Source organism: Paroedura picta, chromosome 5 (genome assembly GCF_049243985.1).
Source record: "Paroedura picta isolate Pp20150507F chromosome 5, Ppicta_v3.0, whole genome shotgun sequence".
Classification (NCBI taxonomy): domain Eukaryota; kingdom Metazoa; phylum Chordata; class Lepidosauria; order Squamata; family Gekkonidae; genus Paroedura; species Paroedura picta.
This window is the reverse complement of record NC_135373.1, coordinates 101,623,846-101,640,800: the sequence shown is the minus strand read 5'-3', so window position 1 is coordinate 101,640,800 and position 16,955 is coordinate 101,623,846. Positions and strand designations below refer to the sequence as shown.

Sequence of the window (16,955 nt, the reverse complement as noted above, 5' to 3'; positions counted from 1 at the left end):
TAGGTCTCTGGTTTTAACATTTCTTGCAGACCCCATTCAAAGCATTGCAAGATTATTCAAATTGGGCAGAAGGGTGTAGATTAGGTCCAGTGACAAGGCATAGAATGTAAAATATGGCGATCTCTATGTCTAGATCCAGACTGGCGGATTATGTGCAGTCTGCTGCTGTTCCTGTCTTGCACTTAGATCCTAGATTTTCTGACATGTACTCTGTTAAAGAGTTCCACACCTTCCAGTAATTTGTCTGCTACAGGAGTCTCTGCAGGCATTGCTCCCTTTTCCTCGTTTATTTTCAAAACCTTTTTTTTCTTTGTTGTCTGTGTGTCTAATTTACATTAGGATTGCCAATTGAGAGATTTGGGCGATGGATCCTGGGGAGGGTGGGGTTTGGGGAAGGGAGAAACGTCAGGTGCTGGTTCAGAGCTCTGTGCTTAATGTTGGAGGGGAAAGTTGGGGCTTCGTCTTGCCCATTCATGATGTCTTCTCATTTTCCAATTTTGTGCAGAAAAAGTTGTCTTTGATGTCACTGTCCGTTACCATGGCCGAGAGCTTCAAAGAACTGGACACTGAGTCCAGCCTTGGGTAAGACTATGGCATTTCATGCTGCAAGCACTCTAGGCCACTGGCCTCAAGCCTTATTCAAGGGTTGCCATCCCTGCCTTCTTTGTGGTTTGGAAAATCTCCCTTGTGGTACAAACCGAGCATCATCTTTTGCAGGATGACAGAACACTTTAAATATATATATTGCTACCTGTGGTATTAGCAGGGCTCCTTTGCTTGTATGATCCAGAGAGAAGTAGGTTTCCAGCAGCTGTGTGCACGAATCATCTTTTTCTTCCTCCTCCACCTGCAGGAAAGCTTTAGAAATGAGCTGCTTCATTGAAGGCATGCTGGCCAAGATCTTAGCAGAGTTTGAAATGGCTCTTGAGCGAGAAGTCCTGCAGCCTCTGAACAAACTGAGTGAGGTAGCCTTCGTTTCCCTCTTCTTCCCCCCTTCTCTGCTTGCTCCCTCTCTCCCTCTGCTTTTCTGACGGTGTTTTATGACTGCTGCATGCAACAGAAACACAGACTTTTCCTAACAAATGGGCACAAGCTGCAATGACTAACTCCCTCCCCCCTCCCATCCCAATTTCTCCCAGGAGGAGCTGCCCGTCATCCTGAAACACAAAAAGAACCTTCAGAAACACATTCTGGACTGGAACACCATCAAGAGCCGGTACTGAGCGAGGGCTGGGAGGAGAATGGAGTGGGCCTGGGTAGGGCTTCCGTGAGTCTTCCTAAGAGGGATGAGTGGAGAACTCTGAGCCCGAGAACAGTAACAGGACAGAATTCTTGAACTGCAGCCCCCGTTCAGCCAGCATCTGAGGTGGATTTGCAGGGGGTGCATCAGTATCTGCCTTTCAAGGCAGTGAAATGCTGAGTAACAATATGCACAGGTGATCGTAGGCTGAGAGGCAGATGGTTTTGCTAGCTGAGGAAGCATGTGACTGTGTTTTAGTCATCCTGGCTGTGAAAGAGGCAAACCTAGAGAGAGCAAGCGAGGGGAGGCTCTCCCTAATTGCTCAGCCGAAAAATCTGGGAGCAGGGAGGGAGAATTGCTCTTTCAGGTACTAAATCATCATGGAAACAGAACTGGAATTCATATATGTCTGTAATGGCTGCTTCCCTGACGCATGCCTGGGTCTGTTCCACCCCCCACACACTGCCCTGAATTGATGCACATTTTTACTTCCTGCTTGTTTACATGCACAGAGCCTCTGATCAGGAGTGTTTTCACGTATCTCTTCAATCAGCAGAAATTATTCACGTATTAACTTCTGTGTGTGTCAGCAGGAGGAAACTATCACTGTTCCTCACTAACTGAGAAGAAAGCCACTGACTAAACCATGTCCCCTTGCACTGAATGGAGGCTACTGATTCTGCATAACACACCATGTCCTCCTAAGCAGAGTTCTAAATCCACTGAAATCCAAGGGCAGAATTGTGGTCAGGATGGCACTGCAAGTCACCCAGCCTGGTGAAATGACCTCTGGCTTGAACAGAAAAGTTTGGATCAGCTCAGTTTTCATACACATGCCCAGTTGTGCAGAACCCAGCACAAACATCTGCAGCCAGTGTTCAAGTCTCTCCAACTCTTGAACGCATTGGCCACAAAATTCATGGCACCCCTAAACAGAATAGTTTGTGCTTGAGTTTCCCATTTGACCTGCAGATATGTGGCTTGCTTGCACCTGAGAGCAGCATGAGTTATAGTGTGCCAGCCATAATGGCTTAGACAGTGTGACAACCAAAATGTTGTTGCTAAGGAAGCCTGGAATCGCTAACATATATCTTTGTCTCCTTTCTAAACATGGTGCATCCTAATTCCTAATCAACCTCCTGGTCCGTCCACCTCTATGGCTTTTCTTTGGCAACCTGAAGTTTGAACCAAGCAGCCAAAAACTCCGGTAATAGCATCAATGCCAGCGCTGGTCCGGCAGCATCGGCAGCTGCAATCAAACTGGAGAACCTGAAGGAGGAAGAAGAAGAGATGAAAAGGAGGGTTGAACAGAGTAAGGTGGGTGCAAACTGAGATTCAACTGCTAGGGATTAATTTTTTAAAGTCTTTTCCAAATTCTGGAAAGGGAAACTACATAAAAGCTTTAAAGTGGGGTACATAAAGAGGTTTCTGGACTTAGCACGGGTCAAGATAGTGTGCTGTCATTCAGCTGCAAGCTCACTAGGTGGCCTTAGTCAAAACCCTTTCTCACAGCTTCTGTCCACCAGCATGCACCATGTGGATAATAACACAGACATGTTGAGCCATAAAAACTCTTTTAATCTGGTTAATTGGGGAGAATGCTCTGCCCACAGCCAATGCAAGAAATGGGGAGTGATGCTTTGCCTTCAAAAGGGTGTCACTTCCAAGTAAACTTCCCCAGCAGAGCAGGAGAGTTAACCTGGGTCTCCTGGATCCAGTCTGACACTGATCCCCACCATATGGTTGCAGGATGTGTGTACACCGCCCACTAAATTCCCTTGGAGCACGTATGTGTCCCAAACACACAGTGATATTTGTTGCTCTTATATCTGCAGATTACCTGCTACCTAAATATGCCGTAACAGGGATATTGCAAAGGTTCTGGGATGTAGTAAATATCAAGGAGGGGGTTGTTTCTGGGCTCCGCATTTGGTGAAGGGAACAAAGATGATGCTCACCACATCTTGTCTTATAGGATGAGTACATGGCAGACCTATACCACTTTTCCACCAAGGAGGACAGCTACGCTAAGTACTTTATCAAAGTAAGTCACTTTCCCTGCCTCTGTTCTGTCCTTCCTTTCACCCTCCTGAGTGCCACCTTCCCAGTCCCTTGCCTTAAAGATGGAGCCTTTTGTACAGCAGCTGCTTCTGTTTGCAAAAGATCCATCATAACAGCCATCTATCTGAGCACCTCTGGCTGCTTCGCTGTTATGGGATTTACAGGGCTTGCCTAAAAATAACCACGGATCAGAATACGAGCTGCGTTTGTATGTTCTGTATATGACAGTTGCTGGAAATCCAAGCGGAGTATCATAGGAAGTCCTTGGGATCCCTGGACGCTACCTTGGCAGAACTGAAAGAGACTCATAGTCAGCCAGGTACAAGCCAAATTCTCTTTTGGGTATGTCATGTCAAAGATGGGTCAAAATGTGGGTGGGTTTCTATTGTGTCAGCCAGGGCTTAGCAGGCATGAATAGAATGGATTACAATTGCAGGGTGTTAACCGTGGTCAGGTTCTTCCTTCGGGCCTTCATCCGTATCTGCCCTTGAGAACACTTGACAGTTGTTGAGTGTATATTACAGTGCATGATGGAAAGTGAGGATTTATAGCTTCCCAAATGTCTGTCAGGGTCAGCTGGGACTGGATCCGACTGAACCACCTCACTGGACAGGAGACCAAAAAAGCAGGGCCAAAAGCAAGCAACATGGTTGGAGTCTGGCCAGGGGTCAACAGCGTGCAGCAAGGGTAGCATTCATTTACTTTGTTTATTTGTTTTGCTTTTGTGCTGAGACTCAAGAAGAGGATCTCCACATTTCCTAAGATCCAGAGAGGGCTGGCCACACAAAAGAATGTTTGATCGTGTTTTTTAAAAAGATTCTTATCTCATGCGAACCACTGGAGAGTAGCAGATAATGAACCAGAACCAGAGAGTTCTGGTTCAAACTGGTCATCCCCAAATGTTACTTGGGTGACCATGGGAGAATCACTATCCCTCCAGCTGTCCTCCTTCACAGGGTTGTTGCACGAATAAAATGAAATCACTCCAAGTATACTGAGTAACTTTGTTGAAGGGCAGGACATCAAATATATTGTCCTGCTGTTACTGCAAAAAAGAGAAAAAAGGGAAAAAAATAATTCTCCCAAAGTGGCTCATGAGACTCATACTCTAGTACAAACAACATTTAGATTTATGTGCAAATGTTCCTTGGGGAACTGATTCATAGCTGAACTGCAACCAGCATGGCTGAGGGGATAACTGGCTTCCTCCAGCTCCCCCTCCCCCTGGGGATGGGCCTCTTTAATGGCAAGTGGAAGCTGGAACATAAATACGTTCTGTAAGCAATCACTCCATTTATTCTCACGGTTCGGATGTGATGATGCAGAGCCCTTGTTATTACACTGCAGAGCATGGGAAAGTGTGGGAAAAAGTGGGACCTGGAATGGATCCTGTATTGCCCCTACATGTGGAACATTGCCCCCCCCCAGCATAAAGTGGTAGCAAATAAGATGATTAAAGGTAGGAGAGTGTTGGTTACATATGGGAAGAAGTAAAAATAGCCATCCCTAAGGCGGCCTTTCTCAACTTTTTTACAGTTGAGAAACCGCTGAAACATTCTTCAGACTTTGAGAAACCCCAGAAATGGCGTAATCATGCAGAATATAACTGGGAAGCAGAGCTGTGGACACGTCTACCTGGGGCCCCTCCCCTTCCCACCCCCATCAGGCCCAACACTGGCCATTGGGAAGGTCAACATGGCCATATATAGTAATATCACCTGATAAATGTTTAACAAATGTATAGAATATATTAAAAATTAATTAACTCCCACCCATGCATGAAACCCTTCCAGGGCTGTCAGGTTACTCCAGGGTTTCATGAAACCCTGACTGAGAAAGCCTGCCCCACGGAATGGCAAAATGAAACTGTGAGGCTGTGCAGTAATGTCCAAAATAACAAATTGCATGGACAATTCTAATATTGTAAATAAAGGACAATTGGCACGTGTGTTTAGTTTCTCCAAAAAGACAATTTGATATGATTAAAAGAGAGATTTTCTGGATGTTTATAAGATAGGTGTTGATGCTTTTGTAATCTTCATTTGCTGGATTTGAAAGAAAAAAGACATACATGCGGTAGGACTGGAGGCCTGACTTGGCAGGTTGCAAAAAAGACGAAAGGGCTCCTGAGTCAGCACCAGAGCACCACACCCTTGCAATGAATGTGGAGGAAGAGAATGGATTTCCACACCACTCACTCCCACCAACAAGCTGTCTGCTGCCTATTTTTAAAATGTCATCAGCTGCTTCCCTTTGGGTGCACTTTGTGTTGTCCTTAAGTAGATTTGCTCAGATACCTAAGTGGATCTGCTCAGACACCTATTTGGGTCTTTTCAGAGTGGATGACCCCCAGGAAAGTCTTTTTAGGACTTCAGAAAAGCCGGGAGTGGGAAGCCATTTGTCATCTTGATTCCTATAGAAGAAGAGTTGGTTCTTATATGCCGCTTTTCTCTACCCGAAGGAGGCTCAAAGCAACTTACAGTCACCTTCCCTTTCCTCTCCCCACAACAGACACCCTGTGGGGTGGGTGAGGCTGAGAGAACCCTGATATCACTGCTCTGATATCAGAACAGTTTTATCAATGCTGTGGCGAGCCCAAGGTCACCCAGCTGGCTGCATGTGGGGGAGCGCAGAATCGAACCCGGCATGCCAGATTAGAAGTCCGCACTCCTAACCACTACACCAAAATGTTGTGCGTCCTTGCAGCACCAGTAGTTCAGCTAGAAAACTGGAAATTCTTCCAGTGCAGTCCCCAAAACCTGTTCGAACGGCCATACATTCTGGAAATCTTCCATCCAATGTATTATAGTCATGCTAGATAATCTGTAAAGTGGGCTTTACCCTTTGTTTCCTCCAAAGTTTTCTCTGTTTTTCAGACTCCCCATTCTCGATGGATGCAGCTGTGCTAGGAGTATATGGGATGCCTCTAGAAACTCATCTGAAGAACTCTGGGCGGGAAATTGCACTCCCCATTGAAGCTTGCGTCACGATGTTGTTGACTTCAGGGATGCAGGAAGAGGTAGCAGCTGCTGCTGTCTAGTCCTTCCTTTAACACAGTTCCCAAGCCTCATCATTTTCTCCCTCATCCATAATGCCAGATCTTGAGGGCCCTCAGTAAAGATGGTGGGCAACAGAGGATATTTCTTCCCACAGCCCCTAAGGAATTCTTTGGAATTCACTGCCACAAGATACAGTGATAGTTCAGATGGCTTCAAGAAGGGATTAAGCATGACAGACAGGTCCCTCAGAGGCTAATCTATTTACTACGATGGCTAAATGGAACTTCCATGCTCAGAGACAGTGTATCTTGGAATAACAGTTGCAGGGAGAAACTATTTAGCGAGACAGTGGTCCTTCTTGTAGGTCTTCCAGGGAATCTGGTCAGCCACTGTGGGAAACAGGATGCTAAATTAGACAGATCCATTAGCATGATCCAACATGTCTTCTCTCATGTTTCTTCCACTGCTCTAGGGGCTCTTCCGGTTGGCAGCTGGGGCTTCTGTACTAAAGAAGCTGAAATATTATCTTGCCACTGGCTCAGGTGCTCTGGATGAATTCTATGCAGACCCCCATGCAGTGGCAGGTAGGTATTTAAACATCTTGCACTCTCAGTACAAAGCTGTCTGTCTTCCTCTCTCTGACATTGCAACATTTCTGAAATGCATTTCTTTGCTTTCATTTCAGGTGCCCTGAAATGTTATCTGCGAGAGCTGCCCCAGCCCTTGATGACCTTTGAACTCTATGATGATTGGCTCAAAGCAGCCATGTAAGACAGATGTTTTAAAGGTCTTTCCCAACAGCTGCTGTCTGAGATCCTTTAGGCAGAGATGCTGAGGAATGAGCATGGGACCTCTTGCATGCAAAGCATGCGCTCTATGACCAAGTATCACAATGATTTAATTTCAGTGCTAAGTTTAGGTTTATTTAACTATTAGATCAGATGACCTGTCCTGTCTGCACTGCTGGAATTTCAACTTGCATAGGTCACGTTTCACAGCATTAAGGAGGGCCATATGTTCTCATCACAAACAAGGTATGAGGACAAGTGATTCTCTCCAACCGATTTTTATAAAAAAGAAAAATATGCAATTCTATACACCCTTTCCTGTGGTAAGAATCTTCTTTATTTTTTTAGAAAAACAGAGAGGGTACAGAAAAGGGAGAAAGGAAAAAATGGGTTAAATTGGTAAAATACAATAATGTATAGGACAGAGAATAATTTCCCTTTCAACCCTGTCATTATAATTGTGTGGTGTAATCTATAAAAAAACTATAATTCTTATTTCTGTTAGGGTACAGTTGCATTACTGCAGTAAAAAAAAACTTTAAAGAATGGGATTTACTTACAAGCCATGGATCAGCCATGGAGGGTTTCCTCCAATATATGTGATGGTGGACAGATCCCATATAACATCTCACAGGTTAAAGTACAGCCTAAATTGATTCCTAAATATGACCTGAAGGCACATAATACATCACTTGGGTTGAAACAAAGACCCATCTGGGACTAATCAATGCTTGGATCTGAAATTTCCTGGATACTCTATGGATGTCATCCTGAGGTCTGTGATGGAAGAAAGGAAGGCTATAAATGCAATTAATTAATATGATTATCAGCTGGATGCTGGCCTGAATGAATGCTGCTGTTACACAATAAATACAACCATTAATATTTTAATGTTTTAAAATACATTTTTCCCATCCTTTCAAAAGTCTCAGAGGGACTAAAAGCCATGTCATGTGTTAAACTTTTTAAGCCATAAAATTAAAAGCTCAGTCCAGTTTTACACAAAAACAAAACACAGAGCAATATATTATATTGGATGCCAGTGGATACAAAAACCACCATATGACTACGTTGTGGGTCAGTTTTCAGAGTCTCTAGAACGGATTGATCTTCCTTGGCATTACTAAACATTGGCAGTAGAGCTGAGGATAGCGGTGGTTCACTCAGAGGTAGGAAATGATGTTGAGGCAATAGTGTGGGATCTGGGAGCCTTAAAAGAAAATCCCCTCCTTCAGCAGGCTGCTGGTCAGCAATGAAAAGACAAGTGGGAGGTCTCCCTACAAGTGACTGTCAACCCCACATGCCTCCTTCCTGCTCCCTGCTCCCTGCATTTCCTACCTCTGAGTGAACCAGCACTATCCTCAGCTCTAATCAGGTAATCAGGGGGAAATCTCTTTGTAGAAACAGCAACAGCCCAGGAAGGTTATGCTCAAGAAAAGCCTCACTTACTGAGAGGATGGCTCAGTTAGCAGGTACCAATGGGCAGGCCTACAGAGACACAGGGATCTCTCAGGAGATGCGGTTCTTGACCCCCTCCCCAGGACAGTGCTCTTTCTCCTCACTCCTGGGAGGGAATCACCACAGGCTTCCCACACTCTTCTCTTTCAGGGTGAAAGAGCCAGAAAGTCGACTGGAGTTGCTCAGGGACACCTGCAACTGCCTCCCCAAAGACAACTACAACAACTTGAGGTGAGGCCAAGGTGTTAACTTTTTGGCCTGAAAGTCTCAGTCTCTCTCTCTCTCTCTCTCTCTCTCTCTCTCTCCCTCTCTCTATCACACACACACACACACAGAAAAGAAAAATCATTAGGTCCAACTGTGCTGGGGAAAAAGCTTTGCCTTTTGAATGTCGTCTTATCATGCATCGGATAAAATGCATGACAATCCAGACAATATTTCCTTGCCCTTCTTCCAACAGGTATCTGATCCGGTTTTTAGCCAAGTTGGCTGAGCATCAGGAAGTGAATAAAATGACCCCAAGCAACATTGCCATTGTGCTAGGGCCCAACTTGTTATGGCCCCAACAGACTGTAGGGTAAGGTATGACGCTCCCGGGAAGCGATTCCCTAGATATTGTCGAAACATTTTGTGAAATACATATAAAAAATGATGATTTGCGGTGTTTTAGACAAAGTGTCAACAAGAAAAACAGGAGGATACGGGTGCATTAAAAAAGATCAACAATCCAGGAAAATGTCACAGAATGAGAGTTGGAAGGAGGCAAAACCTTCATAAGGCTGCCATGCTCCAGGCGGGACCTGGAGATCTCTTGAAATTTCAACTGATCTCCAGATTAAGGGGTTCAGCTTCCCTGGAGAAAATAGCACCTTCCACGTGTGGACTGTATGGCGTGTCATTCTTTCTGAGCTCCCTCTCCAGGTTCCATTGCCAAATCATCAAGGATTTCTCAAACTTGAGCCAGCAACTCTGTAATCTGGAAACAGGGAGTCTGTACTAAAAAAAATCACTTCCTTCCAGTAAGCACATCCATATGAGTCTGCCAGTTGTCTTCAGTAATATGTGTTTGCATATGTGTTTGCATAGGTTAGGTTTTCTTCCCACACGTGGCGGTAACTTTGCTCTTCAGAAATATGCACACATGAGCTGCTAGAATCTAACTGGGAAAGGTGTGGTATGCTTCCCAACATTGTGGCATGTAGCGATGATACTGTATTTAATCTTGGCCATTTCTGGTCTTTTGGTATAGCTGTGGGATTGCCAGCCCCTAGGCTGGGCCTGGAGATCTTCATTTAACAGAGATCCAATTCCATGGGGAAATGGCTGGTTTGGAGGGTGGACTCCATGGTATTATACATTACTGAGGTGCAGCTCTCCCCAGATTCCATCCTCAAAATCTCCAGGAATTTCCCAACCCAGTGTTGATAACCCCGAGTAAGCTATCTGGTGGTAAAAGCCAGTGAAATTCACAATTTTATCCAGTTCTGTGCCAGGAAGGATGGATGTGCATCTTGGGATATTGGCTGTGTTATCTGATTAATATTGTTCTTGATCTGTGTTCTTCCCCAGGAGCCCTGTGCAGCTAGATATGGCTTCTGTATCCTCCATACAAGTTGTGGGAGTTGTAGAACCCCTAATCCAGAATGCTGAGACCCTCTTCCCAGGAGGTAATTAATTATCTATTGACTTGATGGGCCTGAGATCAGCTCAATAACCAATACCTCGTTGTGACTAAGAGTGGGAAAAGCTTTTGTGTGGTCATAGACAGAAAAAAAACATGGAATTTTTTGAGGGGTAGGAATTCCATATATCTCTCTTCTTCCTAAACAGAGCTGTACCAGAAATACTGAAATCATTTGTATACTGATCCAAGTATCTTTAAAAACTGGAGAGATAGACAAATCTGCATCATATTTTTTACAGTTATACAGCTAAACCAGAAAATTATGTTTCAAGACAGCTTTCCTTGTTTGCGACATAGAACTTGGATCAGAGGTAGAGCTAACGGGAGATCTATGGAATCATATCTTGATCTAGTTATATTACCTTTACATGCAAAATAATTGATCCAACACTTTACAAAACTTTCTGTAAAGCCCTTTCTTTAAAAAAGCACAACAATTATTTGCACTGATCATCTAAAGCAGTGGTCCCCAACCTTTTTATCACTGGGGGCCGGTCAATGCTTGACAATTTTACTGAGGCCCGGGGGGGGGTAGTCTTTTGCCGAGGGACATTGCCACCACCTGAGCCCCTGCTCCATTTGCTTTCCCGCCGGCACCCTGACTTCTCGCCACCCACTGGGGGGCGCTGCCAGCAGCAGCTGCGCAGTGCCACACGGAGGGGGATCCCCAGCCAAAGGCGAGCCGGTGGCAGAGTGGCAAGGCAGCCCCTGAGCCAGCAGCTAGGGAGGAGGACGAGGAGGAGCTGCAGCCCGGTACCAACTGATCCATGGACTGATACTGGTCCCTAAACCAGGGGTTGGGAACAGCTGATCTAAAGGATTTATAGAAGGATTCCAGACTGTTACTACAGCAGGGGGCTACTCTGTGGGAAAGGCATTCCGGAATGAAGATGGATCTAAATTTCTGAAACTTTTGAAACCAGTAAAATGCATGTTAATTAAATAATTTATTTAGAACACATGCCACTTCTTCAGATTTTCTCAATATGTGGTGTTTTGAAAATAAGAGGCTAGAAGACCACGGGATGAGGGGGTAAAACGAAGGGGTTGAACTAGTTGTTCAGTGTCCTTTAGGCTGTCCCATTTATTTTATTGGCTGTTTTCTAGATATTGACTTCAACATCTCTGACTTGTTCACTCCGCCTCCATTGGAATTAAAAAATAGCGAATTTCCTTCAGTGGAGGAACCCACATCCCACCTTATTCCCACTGAACCAGTTTTTTCCTTGCCTGGAGAAAGGTAAGCATAGTCATATTACATTTTTGGGCTACCTTGTTATTGTCTTACCTGAAGCAGGGAGTTTCCCCATAATATAGAAGCAACTAGACAGGAAGAATGAGCCTCTTGTGGCGCAGAGTGGTAAGGCAGCTGTCTGAAAGCTTTGCCCATGAGGTTGGGAGTTCGATCCCAGCAGCCGGCTCAAGGTTGACTCAGCCTTCCATCCTTCCGAGGTCGGTAAAATGAGTACCCAGCTTGCTGGGGGGTAAACGGTAATGACTGGGGAAGGCACTGGCAAACCACCCCATATTGAGTCTGCCATGAAAACGCTAGAGGGCGTCACCCCAAGGGTCAGACATGACTCGGTGCTTGCACAGGGGATACCTTTACCTTTACCTTAGACAGGAAGAATGTTGACCCTCCTGCTGCATCTCTCAGCAGCCTTCGGTATGATCTGTCTTAGTATCCTACTGAGTTGAGTCTCAGTGCTGGGCACTAAGGGGCACCATGTTAATGTGGTTAGAGTCCTGTTTTCTTGGGAGGGGGGTGTCTCAGAAAGTAGTATTGGGGGGGATTCCTGCTGTGCTGTATGGCTTTTGCCCTGTGAGGTTCATCAGGGTTTAATCCTCTCTCCCATGCTATTAATATTTGCATGAAGCCACTGGGAGAGGTCATCAGGAGGTAGGGGCTACAGGGTCACCCAAATGCAGATGATACCCAGCTCTACTTTTCTTTTCCATCTAATTCCAAGGATATTATTGGTGCTCTGAACTGGTGCTTGAAATCAGTTATGGGCTGGATGAGGGTGAACAAGGTGGAACTTAATCCTGCCAAGACAGAGACTCTCTGCTCTGGGTTATAGTCAGACCAGAAACTTGCGATCTGTCTTGTTTTGGATTGGGGTTATATTTTCCTTTAAAAAACCAGGTTACAGCTTGGGAGTATTTATTGCAAAATTAATTGGTCATCTTATTTTTCCCCCTTTATTAGGTTTTTTTAAAGTTACCACTCACCCAAAGGGTCTTGAGGAGACTTCAAATATTAAAATCAATAAAGTAAAAAACCTACAACAACAAATAATAATAAATAATAAAATATTAACATTAATGCTGTCAGCCATCCCAAGACTATTGCTGGGAAGGGGTCACCTAAAAATCAATCAATCAGCATGGCTAGCACCGTACTACTAATACAATCATCCCAAACATGTGAATTACCATTCAAAAGCTAACCTAAACAATTCAGCTTTGCAAGCCCCATGGAAACCAAACACGTCCAGCAGGTAGTACTTTTCTTGCAGGGTTATGACATTTTCCCTGGTACTCAAATGGCTACAATCTCTCAGAAACAGGATTTCTCTTTGCAGCTAAAACATCACTCACAAGACACCCAATTCACATGCCTCAGCTATTCTCTCCCAGCATGGGCCTCCTAATTCATTGTGCTCCTATTTTATTCTTTTTCCTTTGCTCCATCACTTAAAAGCACACATCTCCCTCAGTTGTTTTCTTTTCAAGCATCAAACACAAATATCATTGCTTGCTCAAAACCAGTCATAGGGCTTGTTCACTTGTATCATCTATTATTTGAGGACTGAATGTTGAGCTACTGGTCATGGCAATACAAAGATCTTTGAAGTCTTTATTTATTTTTTAACTGACAGGAGAAACCCTGAGGTGGCCACAGGAGCCATTCTACCAAAGGTGACACAAACCTCTGATGAAGCAGCAATCCCCTTGCCAGCTCCTGTTCCTGCTGATGATGTCTCAGCCTCACGTAAATGTAAGTCTAGTCTTGAGCCATGTCTCCTCCTTGGAACGGAAATAATATAAGGGTTCTTATATGCTGCTTTTCTCTACCCGAAGGCGTCTCAAAGCAGCTTATAATTGCCTTCCCTTTCCTCTCCTCACAAGACACCCTGTGAGGTAGGTGAGGCTGAGAGAGCCTGATATTACTGCTTGGTCAGAACAGCTTTATCAGTGATGTGGTTCTTATATGCCACTTTTCTCTACCAGGAGTCTCAAAGTGGCTTACAATCACCATCCCTTTCCTCTTCACACAACAGACACCCTGTGAGGTGGGTGAAGCTGAAAGAGCCCTGATATCACTGTTAAGTCAGAACAGTTTTCAGTGCTGTGGCGAGCCCAAGGTCACCCATCTGGCTGCATGTGGGGGAGTGCAGAATCGAACCCAGCATGCCAGATTAGAAGTCGGCATTCCTAACCACAATGCCAAAATATAAGCCATTTGTTTGGAAATACCTCTCATCATTTTTTTTTAAAACCGCCTCAGAAGTGGCATGAGATTCCAAACTAAAAGGAATTCTTAACATCACCAGAAACCTGGTACCGCTAAAACTACCTTACTGACGCTCACATATGCACAATGATAGTGATAGAAGGGTTACAAAATGCTTTTCGTTGTATGTTTTGGAGGAGACCTTAGAAATAAAGGCTGAGAGAGGAAGAAAGTGATATGGAACAGGGCTGCATATGGATAATAAGCAGTATCCACAAAGAGGTGTTTTTCAAAACCTACATTTTGTCTCATTTGCAGCAAAGCGAGTTGCCCCACCCCGACCCACGGTGCCTCCACCCTTAGCCCAGCCTCGGACCCCACCTCTTGTGCAGCGCCAGAGCCAACCTCCTGCCTCAGAGCCTCCCCCCATCCCTAAAGCCCTCCCTCGAAAAACAGGTGGAGGCTTGACGCGAGCTCCTTCGATACCACCACCTCTTCCACCACAGCCAGCCAGGCGTTTGAGTCGCAATGCTCCACCATCCCCAAAGCCACCTTCAGAACCTGTGAGCAACGAGGGGGTGGCAACAGCAGCTGAAGAGCCTCCTGGTGGGGACTGCAGTGTAGAAACCTCTGACCATTCCACACCTCTGGCAACAGAACACAATGAGCCGACGTCTGTGGGAGAAAATGGCTCTCCACCAGCATCTGATCCGAAGGTCTCGGCACTGGAGAATGACTGAGGCAGAGAAGCAGCCAGACAGGCATAATTTCTGCTGGCCAGTTTCTAAAGGAGGAGAAAGACTAGGATTTGAAGCAACAATGTACATCAAACAAAGCTAGCAGTTCCTGGTGGGAAATACATGTGCCATGTTAACTCCTCTCACCGTTCTGCATTGGAAGCCACTGTTCATGCCTGCAGCCTCAAAAGCAAACTTCTCTTCCACGTGCCTCCCTTTCTCATCCTTTCTTTCTGCTTTCCTCTCCGAGTGCTGCCTCCTTTTCAAATTTCCATCATTCTCTCCATATTGATCCTTCTTTCCCTGATCTCCCCCAAAGCTACAAAGCCAATTGTATACATTCCATAGAACGAAATGGTAGAATTCTGAAATGTGTTTGTTGAATGGCCCGCATGAAAAACTCCCTACATCTAGTAAACGAGCACATCAGGTTTAGCGTAGCCATGTTTCTGATATGGTATTACTGAATGTTCCCTGCATGGAGAAAACTACCCTCTCCCACTGGCAGCCTGCAGCCCAGGCCAGAATTATCCTTCTTTTGTCTATTGCCTCATTTTTAATAATGTGTGGATGTCCACTTAGGACACAATGACATGTGATGTAACTTCATAAAGTATAGCCAATCAGGTGGAAGGGAAAGAAAAAGTACAGGGCATCTGACATCTTTCCTCATTTTTTTTCCTCCCATAAATTAGGAGAAATATATGTTAGCTTTCCCCACTGCTCCCAAAAGTGAGGATAAAAGCAGCTTTGTTGGCAATTTTTGTGGGGACAATAGTCCAAGGGAAAACTTGATTAAGAGCTTTTCTTGCCACACTCTGTAATCTGGAAACGGGGAGTCCATACTAAAAAAAATCACTTCCTTCCAGTAAGCACATCCAGATGAGTCTGACAGTTGTCTTCAGTAATATCTTTCTTTTTTAATTGCAGCCTCAGTGATATATGTTAATTTGAATGATCTCAGGGATTATTTGGGCTTTTAAAAGATAAAGCATTACAAAACTGTTAAGAGACCAGCACTCCCTTTGCCAAGAAACTCTGCAAATCCAGATGTGTCAGATCTTTCAGGATACTCATAAAGGACTTGGGAAGGAGTCTAGTAAAAATTAAGGGGTTGTCCAGCAGGATTGCAAGATGCAAATAATTACACAGAAAATTCTGCCAGGTGTGATCTTCTCTATTATAAATATTGCAGTGACAGTGGACACTGCCCTTGGTAGTATTTTCCTTCTTCTCTTTTCTAAAAGGCACAGAACTCCTCTAGGGATCTTCACCAGGGAACCTTAAATGCAGTTTGGATTTTTGTGTCTGTGCAGACATAGGGCTTGTTTACATGTGAGCATCTCACTTCATTTCTTTACAGCTGATAAATGGCAGTCAAATGTGTGAACTGAGTAGCTTATTTGCGGGGTGGTTTGGACCTCACAAACACTACATTCACACATGCTAGTTAGGATGTACATATAAACCAGCCCAATTTTAGATGGAAGATAGATATTGGTTCTTTCCTCTGAATGAAAAAAATAAAATCCTTTTGTTGAGGATCACTTCTGCTACAGGGACATCTGCCTGACAAACATGTAACTATTGAGCTATCATTACTTCTCTAAGAAAAACTGGGTCATAGTTTTGTTAATGCTCAGAATGCTTTGTGAAAGGTTCGTGGCCCAATCAAAGGGATATGCATCCTAGGATTTAGGGGAATGAAAACGCATAGTAATTAACTACTTACATTTGCAATGCAGATGCCTTAAGAATCTCTTTACATTAGTTCCTTTAGGCTTTGGCAGAGGGCGGAAATGACTTATTTTTATACATAATTGATAAATTATTTTTTAAATGTGGGGTCATATTTATGACTTATGTGAGAAGGTTTCTTCATTTTTAAAGAATGTCTGTCTTTTGCTTGTAGCAAGGATAAATTTAACTCCTGGATTGTTCTTGAGACTGTGTAAAATGACAAAGCCTTGTAACAAATACATTGTGGCATAAACCTTCATGAACTAGAGCCTGTTTCATTAAATCCAGTTTATTACATGCTGCTTTTTTGCTTCGTGATTTTGGAAAATCTTTCTCTTTTAGTACAACAGCCAATTTTAAATGTATCAGGTGGAACAAAGTAAAGGATCTACATGTATCCTCCACTTTTAAAAACAGAAGTCTAAGAAATCTAGTATCAAATCACATGTGGGAGACAGGCCTATAGACTGGGCCATTTGAAAAAATGCAGCAGCACAAAAATGTGTATCCAGGGCATGGATCCCCATGCATTCATGATTTTTACGTTGAAACAAAATAAAACCATTTTCATACTGTACCATGTCTTAGACCAGGGGTAGTCAAACTGCGGCCCTCCAGATGTCCATGGACTACAATTCCCATGAGCCCCCTGCCAGCAAATGCTGGCAGGGGGCTCATGGGAATTGTAGTCCATGGACATCTGGAGGGCCGCAGTTTGACTACCCCTGTCTTAGACTATGGGCAGCACCACAAAAATCATGCATCCACTGTAGATTAAGCCAATGGTGGTT

General features: G+C 44.3%; 1 protein-coding gene across 4 annotated transcripts in view; it reads left to right on the top strand.

Moving 5' to 3' along the window:
• The window catches only part of SH3BP1 (SH3 domain binding protein 1), a 39,377-nt gene extending 22,911 nt beyond the window's left edge, over positions 1–16,466 (top strand). For all 4 annotated transcript variants that reach the window (XM_077339563.1, XM_077339565.1, XM_077339564.1 and 1 more), the window contains 15 exons: positions 506–582; positions 854–965; positions 1,140–1,216; positions 2,422–2,557; positions 3,216–3,284; positions 3,530–3,620; positions 6,178–6,320; positions 6,773–6,884; positions 6,986–7,067; positions 8,697–8,777; positions 9,007–9,123; positions 10,116–10,213; positions 11,338–11,470; positions 13,113–13,231; positions 14,006–16,466. In XM_077339563.1, the coding sequence (XP_077195678.1) occupies positions 506–582; positions 854–965; positions 1,140–1,216; positions 2,422–2,557; positions 3,216–3,284; positions 3,530–3,620; positions 6,178–6,320; positions 6,773–6,884; positions 6,986–7,067; positions 8,697–8,777; positions 9,007–9,123; positions 10,116–10,213; positions 11,338–11,470; positions 13,113–13,231; positions 14,006–14,427 (1,869 nt within the window). In that variant the 3' untranslated portion in view covers positions 14,428–16,466. The remainder of the gene's footprint in view (positions 1–505; positions 583–853; positions 966–1,139; positions 1,217–2,421; positions 2,558–3,215; positions 3,285–3,529; positions 3,621–6,177; positions 6,321–6,772; positions 6,885–6,985; positions 7,068–8,696; positions 8,778–9,006; positions 9,124–10,115; positions 10,214–11,337; positions 11,471–13,112; positions 13,232–14,005) is intronic.
• The last annotated feature ends 489 nt before the right edge of the window (positions 16,467–16,955 follow it).